The sequence below is a fragment of the Pinus tabuliformis genome, chromosome 8 (assembly GCF_031772625.1).
Source record: "Pinus tabuliformis cultivar Carrire ecotype Pingquan chromosome 8, CPIR1, whole genome shotgun sequence".
Taxonomy (NCBI): Eukaryota; Viridiplantae; Streptophyta; class Pinopsida; order Pinales; family Pinaceae; genus Pinus; species Pinus tabuliformis.
The window spans coordinates 705709512-705717526 of NC_142294.1; the positions used below are offsets into that span (position 1 = coordinate 705709512).

The window sequence follows — 8015 nt, forward strand, 5'->3', positions numbered from 1 at the left end:
TATACCCAATAGACGTAATATAATAATTTTGAAAACATAAATATTTTATAAATATAATTTTATATTAAATAAATATAAAAAATTATTATTATTATTAGAAAATTCTAAACCATTAAATAAAAAAGTTATGTACTTTGACTATCTCAAATTTTTAGTAGGTATTTTAAAAATCTCCCACCTCAGCCAAAGTGAAAACATATTGTACAGTTACTACTCCCTTTCCAACTACAATAAAATCCAAGCCCATAATAAATCTAATGTCTGAGTCAAGAATAAAATATTTGTTATTTGTCTATTTACAGATTTGTCTCATCGTACCTTCAAAACCTTTTTAACTACATTAAGAACATAGGCCACTTTCCAAGAGATGGAGAGAAACCCTAATAAACATGGGATTATGTTATAGTTGAGAATAAAATATTTGTTATTTGTTCTATGCACAGATCTGTCTTTGTGGTACTTTCAAGACCTTTCAAACCACATTGAAAACACAGTTGGTACCTGGCTACTTTCCAAGCCTTGGGGAGAACCAAGAATAGTGTTAGCTAGTACTTTGGCTGCTCTCCAAGCCATGGAGAGAACGGAGGTGTCTGATAAGGCTGACTTTTAAGTTTGAGATTAAAATTAAATATTACAATTTTGCTTTTTAATGGATATATTTATAAGGTTAGTATGCTTAGATTTTATATTTATAAGGTTAGTATGCTTAGATTTTAAGTTAAAGCAAAAGTTATAATAGAAAGGTATTTTAAATATAAAAATTTTAAATTAAATTAAAAAAAATTTTATTTTTTTAATTATAAATAATTTGAAATATGTTTATATATAATTTTTTGTTTTTATATAAAATTTATAGATGTTAAGTTTTACTAGTATAATTAGTTGAGGATGGGCTTACTCAACAAGGCGACCCATGTTCAAACCTTACAGGAGTAGTTGCCTTTTGTCCTAGGAAGAGGATCATAGGAGTAGGTGCCCTTTGTCCTAGGAGGAGGATCACAAACAACTTGACAAATAAACAAAAAATATATAAAGTACAGAGATATTTATTATAGAAGTATCATTGTCTACTAAGTGGTTGATAAGAAATTATATCATAAAAATATTTATTAATAATTTTTTTTTTTTAAGTTTTATGTTCAATTTGTGTTGCGTTTAATGAGATGTTGAAATATCATTTGACATTTATTTTTATGTTTTTCTTATTATTATTATTTTATTAATTCCATTCACCACGATTTGAACTTTAATTTCATGGTTCACATAATACTTCATGACATGACAATCATAATTCACATAATACTTCATAAGATGACAATAAATATTTGAGCTGGCTCTGTGAACATGTTTTTATTATCTTTTAATTATATAATTGTATAAATATAATTTGTTTTTAAATTAATTTTTTCTTTAATTTTCTTAAAAAATTATAAGTTTATATTTTTCCAATTATTTTTTTGCTACTTGTTCTTATTTGGATACTTCACAACTTAATCAAAAAAAAGGCACAGCTATGATACTAACCCAAAAAAAAATAGATACTATTTTTTTCAATTTGATAATAAAAATAGATCAACTAAAAATAACTTCAAATTATTCACTTTAAAAATGTATATTCTTATTATATAACTTTAATTTTTAAGAAATAAAGCCATTATTATAAAATAAGTTTTAATTAAATTAAACACAAACAAAAATAAATAAATAAATAAATAAGTTTCAGTTAAATTAAAAAAAAAAAAAAAAAAACAAAAACAAAAAAGCAACAAAAATTATATTTTCCTTTCATAGTAATATATTATAAATGTGTTATTGTTAATTTCATATAACTTTTTGATTAAGTGGATAATAAAAGATAATAAAAAAGTGTTACCTTTATATTTAATGCTATAATATAACGTTATTATAAAATTATGTTGATTTTTCAAGTGAGAAATCTTTATAGTCTGTATTTTGAGGCCCGCAGTTTGTACTTTGGGGTCCTTTAAAATCACTTATAACATTAAAATTATGTTGATTTTTCTAGTGAGAAATCTTTATAGTCTGTATTTTGAGGCCCGAAGTTTGTACTTTGAAGACCTTTGAAATCACTAATAACCATGGAGCCCCTAATAAGAAATTATAAATTTGTCTTATACATGGACAGTTTTGAATAGTTGGTACTTTTGACAGAGTTGTATAGTACAGTTTTGAATAGTTGGTACTTTTGACAGAGTTGCATACTTGGTACTTTCAGATCTCCAATCAAGTTAGTGTCTAATAAACACATCAGAAATTTGCTTTTTGCGTTGGCAGATTTATATAGTTAGTACATTCACAGCAAATTAGTATCTAATAAAACATAGTAGAAATTTGCTATCTTTTGCATTGGCAGATTTATATAGTTGGTACATTGACAGCAAGTTAGTATCTAATAAAACATATTAGAAATTTGCTATGCAGTTTTGCATTGGCAGATTTGTATAGTTGGTACATTGACAGAGTTGTATAGTGGGTACCAAGCAAGTTGGTGCTTAATAAAACATTAGAAATTTGTTATTTCCTCCATTGCAGAGTTGTATAGTTAGTACTATAAAGAATTCCAAGAAGTTGGTGCCTAATAAGCATGGCTTTATGTTTGTATGAAGAAAAGAATCCTAACAAATAAAAAACCATTATGTATTCCATAGTACTATAAAGAAATTCAAGAAGTTGGTGCCTAATAAGCATGGCTTTATGTTTGTATGAAGAAAAGAATCCTAACAAATAAAAATCCATTATGTATTCCATTGACAGATTTGTACAGTTGATATAATGAAGATCTCTCAGTAGTTAATAAGCATGAAAATGGCCTCAAACACATTATGTATTCCATTGACAGATTTGTACAGTTGATATAATGAAGATCTCTCAGTAGTTAATAAGCATGAAAATGGCCTCATGTTTGAGCTCAAAGGTCTGTAAACTAAAAGTCAATTTAAGAGTGATGAAGAATTGTGTAGTTGGTACAGTGAAGATCTCTCAGTACCTAATGGGCATGAAAATGGACTTATGTGTGAGCTCAGAGCTTTATGAACTAAAAATCCATGTTTGAGCTCAGAGCTTTGTGAGTTTAAAAATCAATTTAACGTGATAAAGATCTTGACAAAAATTTTAAAGGAAAAAAGAACAATTATGAAACAGAAGACACATGAAAAGACAACAAGGCCATATTCATTATGGTAAAAACCATTCATAGAAATAAGATTAACCAATTCTGTCATCAACAAAGTACAAGGTCATTTCCTTAGTGGTCAAGTTAAAGAGCACTGCTACATCACCACCATTACAACACACGGGAGAAACTGAAGATCCTCTCCCAACATATGGTGGTATAAACAGAATGTCAAGCTGTAAAAATCTTAAAATAACAAATAGAACACGGCTGAAACTGTTTGTATTTCTTCAGAGCTTCTACTGCAATCTATATGGATATCTGTTTTTACTTTTGTATAGAGTACAACACCTAGAGTACAACACTTAACATATACAAAGAAGTCAATCCAAGAATGCACACCAACTACTGCTTCTGTCACTGGGTCAATAGAAGTCTCACTCTCCACTCACATTTGTTCAAATATGGAGATGGATCTTCACTAAGAGCAGCCTCTGTCATAAGCATCTCAATAGCCTAGTTAAAAACATTACAGTTAGCTGAATTTGTAACATTGGTCACTGGAATTCACTCTAGTTGCAGCTCTCTTGCTGGGATAATCTAAGGCATTCTTCATGTCTGAAGCAATTTACAAGATGATCATTAGTCAGGCCTGCAGCTTGCATGAAGGAGTACATGATTGTCGGGCCAACAAAGCGGAAATTTCGCTTCACCAGATCCTTGCTAATAGTTTCTGCTTTGGATGACTTCACAGGAATGGTCCTCGCATACTTGTGCTTGTTCACAATGGGCTTGAAATTCACGAAGTTCCATATGTATCTGTCAAATGAACCGAATTCTCGTTCAATCTGAACAGAGCCAAAAGAAAACATGTCAAGCTGCAGACCTCAGAGAAGGCTGAACTTTAGGAAAACCTGTTTAAGAAACAAAACAAAATCGAGAAGAAGAAAATATATATTTGAATGCAAACACTTATAGGAGGGAGAGAAAGATGAAAGTTTATGTGGAAAAAAGACAAACAACATAAAGTGGATTTCTAATGCCAATGCCCAAAAGATGTAAGAAACCACGATAGGCTAATGCAGATGGAAGTTTATAGGAAAAGAATGCCAATGCCCAAAAGATGTAAGAGCCATGATAGGCTAATGCAGGTGGAAGTTTATAGGAAAAGAAGGCAAACAATGCAAAGAGGATGTCTAATGCCAGTACCCAAAAGATGTAAGAAACTATCAGAACTTTCAGACCGTTATAATATGGGCATACATTGCTAATTGCAATACCTCAATAACCCTACAATACCGATTTCTCTCATTTCGAAAGCAAGAAACAATCTAGAGCTGGAGGTAAGAGTTACCTCAAGAATTTGTTTGGCATTTTCTACTATCCCTCTCATTTTGGCTACATCCATGATATCATGCTCTGTACTGATTGATGCAATTTTCCTCTCATTGAAGGTTGCCACAATGGTGGGATCAAAACCAGCAAATGCATCTCTGCAAAATTGGTTCGAATTGGTTCGAACTGAGATCAAGAAGAACAGCAGAAAGATGCCCAAATCAAGATTTCAAGGAAAAAAACAGAGATGGGAAAAAAATAATACCTAAAGGCTTCACGCTTGCTCAATATTGTGGGCCAATTCATTCCCACCTGTGCACCCATCAGAGACAAGAGCTCAAATAGCATTCTGCACGATGGAATTGAAAGTAATTAGTTGCAAGATTTCAGATTTTGAACTGGCTAAGCTCAGAGTTCAAGCCTACCACCATGGTTATTAAACACCAATCTCACAACAATTATGAAGTAGAAGAATTAGAATGCCGATGAGGAAAAGAGTCGAAAAAAGCTTCCACTTACTTGTCATCATGAACAGGCACACCCCATTCTTGATCGTGATAAGCTACATAAGCCGGATCTGCAAAAATCCAAGAAAAATATTGAGAAATACTTTCATTCCAAATCCATAATTTTTCCTTCCAAGTTTGTATATTGCAGACATCACTGAAATTCAAACAAAATAAGGTCAACATTGAACAAGTATTCGAATTCAAGCTAAAGAAGGACCCCATTAAAACATATGTGAATTAGATCATACCACTCTGTGAAGAGATGAAACTGCATCTCCTAATCTCCTCAGAAATTGGAGCAGCGGAAGCCACGTCTTCGGGAACAAGTTTCTCAGACTTGGGAGTCCCCTGTTTTCGGCCGTAATGCGCAATCCTTAGCTTTCTCTGTGCATGAAGCTCTGATATTTCCGCCTTCCTTGCAGCAGCCAAGCTTCCAGGGACCCTTGTGGATGGAACAGAGGCCTCCACAGCTCCCAGTTTACGAGATTTCTTCCTTCCATTGATGCTTATCTTCACAGAAACAGCCTTGGGACTGGCAACTTTAGGTGTGGCTGCTTCATTGCCAGCCTGCTTGTCTGTGCTTACGTTCAAGGAGGCCGTGTCATTGGATCTCTTCAGCAGAGCCCTCTGGGAGGAAGGCCTGACAGTCAACGATGTGGGCTTTGCAGATTTAGTTCGACTTTTTGGAGAAATGGGAGGAGACAGCTTCATGGGTGTTGTAGGCTCTTTGGATATGGGATTTGAAACAGGAGAAGAAGGAGAAAGAGGAGGAGAAGGTGTCTCTGATTGCTTAGTAATTGCTGGTGGCTTCACCTGGGTTCTGGGCAATGAATGCTTTGATGGAATTGTGAGCAGTCCGCCCTTGGCAGATGGGCTTGACGGAGGGGAAGGAGACTTGTTCTGAGTCTTTGAAGGGACATTTTGCAGGCAAGGAGGCTTTGAGGTCTTTGGGGCAGGAGGAGGAGAAGGCTTAAGAGATTTCCTAATTATGGGCTTCACATTGTCGCCTTCATTGGCCCTCGCAACCCTGTTGCAGGCCGGTTGCAGGACGGGCCTTCCTCCAATCTCTGCTACTTCCACACCACCACCACACATCTCAACCTTTGCAGACATGATCCTCTCGGGCCTAAATTCGAATTGGTATACGAATTGCTGCTTAGCCAATCACAGGAACCAGAGGCTAGTTTTCCAATTTGGAAACGCCCATCAATGATTTCAGGCCCCAGACAAACTGCTGGCTTAGATGGGCTCTCAAATTTTAAGATCAGGACGTTCTATAAAGAAACACTTGAAGGATTGCTAGAGCATTCAGGTTACAGCCTTTGCTGGATCAGTAATGTCCAAGCCTCGTCCCTTCTTTTCTCCCCCCACCTAACAAGCAGTAATGACTCTGTAAGGAAGGAGACCAATTCTGCAGAGAAACAACAATGCAGGGGCAGCAATGGCAGCAATGGCAGCCCTCATTCATTCAAGTACACTAATGGGAATGGCAGTCTGGCAGACTCCAACTATAGCATAGGTTTAGCAGGGGGCAACGGGAGCTCGGGTTGCTTTAATAGGGAAGAAGAGACCCTGACCCTGAAGGCTTGTGAGATGGGCTATCCACACACTTGACATGAACCGTCCTTCCCAAGATTAGTAAATTCTTATCCCAGGCTCAACAATACGAGGCCCAGTGTGGGGAAGCCTGTGGGAAGCTGAGGTGTAGATGTGATGTTATGTGGGGAGAGATGAATATAGAGTATTGAATGCTTGTCTTTGGTTGAGGAGCAAACCCTACATAGCCCCAGACGAAACCCCACCTCCAACTTTCTTCTATCTTGGACCTATCAATTCTGCTGATGGCAGCTCACACTCTCAATTTCACTTTCAACTTCTACCATGGGTAGAAGCAAAAATATCAATGGCTTTCGTTACGAATATTTTATTGTTTAAACTAACGATGCATCTTTGGCTTCCATCTCCTCTCCCAGGTCAATGATGAGACAGGCAACACATTACAGGTCCAACTGAAAATCTAAGTTGATTTTAGAGGTTGTAATAAAACTATTAAGCCATTCGATTAGTTGAATGTTTTTAAGTGCCAGTCAAATATTAGGTTGATGGTTCGATTCTGTACACAGCGCATCTGAATTTGACTGCGATATGGTTCCACCAGCCATTATTATAATGAAAATAAACCTTCCCGTAGAGCTCCAGCTCAACAATATCTTAATCATAGCGGGAAATTATTACAATAAGGTTATTTTCATATTGATTACAGATTCTCTGTATTAAACAGAGTAAAATTTACTATTAACTTTGTTTTATATCCATTAGATATTGGAATCTGTAATCAACATAATTAAAAAATAGGGGGATATGGAATCGGTAATCAACATAATTAAAAAGAGAGGGATATGGAATCTGTAATTAACTTCCATTTAAAAGTAAAATAATAGTAAATTTTTAATATATTTATAAAATAAATTTAAAAAGATTTAGAGTATGTCTTAAAATTGTTTTTGTTTGGCTAAGAGTTTGTCTTCTTTCAATTTAAGGAAATAGGTTAACGAGCCAAGACCTATAGGCATCTAGTCCCCCATAAAGATCACCAACGGAATACTTCTAGGTGGCATGGTTTTCCTTGAATAACGATAATGAGTCACCCTGCATTCCTCAATATCAGCGGGTGATCATTATACCTACGACTAGGTGGCATGGTTTTTCTAGAATAACGATGACATGTCAACTTGCATTCTTGATAGTAGCTAGCAACCGTTGTCCCTAGGATTGGTTTGACAAATGAGTTATGATAGATTTTTCAACTGTAATAAAATCTCAAAAATATTCTAATTATTATTTTAAATTATTACTTGGTATTATCATATGTAGTGGAATAGGAGGCTTGACAACTGGGGAACCCTAGCAATCATTGAATCCGGTTGCTACTTTGCCAAATCCAGACTCTGAGTTGTTTTGCGCCTGATCCCAGTTTTTTGAAGCCTTTGTCGCCATCGCCCTACTGGTGTCACTCTCATCTACCTCCCTGCTTGGAT

At 35.0% G+C, this 8015-nt stretch overlaps 1 protein-coding gene across 1 annotated transcript; it reads right to left on the reverse strand.

Annotated features, from left to right (window-relative positions):
• Window positions 1-3151: 3151 nt before the first annotated feature.
• On the reverse strand, window positions 3152-6719 carry LOC149237567 (uncharacterized). Its single transcript, XM_089372700.1, has 5 exons — window positions 5226-6719; window positions 4988-5045; window positions 4734-4817; window positions 4488-4626; window positions 3152-3981 (listed from the first exon to the last, which is right to left on the reverse strand). The coding sequence occupies exons 1-5, from the start codon at window positions 6088-6090 to the stop codon at window positions 3706-3708; spliced, it is 1422 nt and encodes a 473-aa protein (XP_089228826.1). The 5' UTR covers window positions 6091-6719; the 3' UTR covers window positions 3152-3705.
• Between the last annotated feature and the right edge of the window lie 1296 nt (window positions 6720-8015).

Excerpts from the sequence above, each read along its gene's own strand:
- LOC149237567 (XM_089372700.1), bottom strand. The coding sequence starts at position 6,090 with ATGTCTGCAAAGGTTGAGATGTGTGGTGGTGGTGTGGAAGTAGCAGAG. Across the intron at positions 4,818-4,987 it reads GTGCCTGTTCATGATGACAA|AATGCTATTTGAGCTCTTGT; the intron begins GTAAGTGGAAGC and ends TCCATCGTGCAG. Across the intron at positions 4,627-4,733 it reads AGCAAGCGTGAAGCCTTTAG|AGATGCATTTGCTGGTTTTG; the intron begins GTATTATTTTTT and ends CCAATTTTGCAG.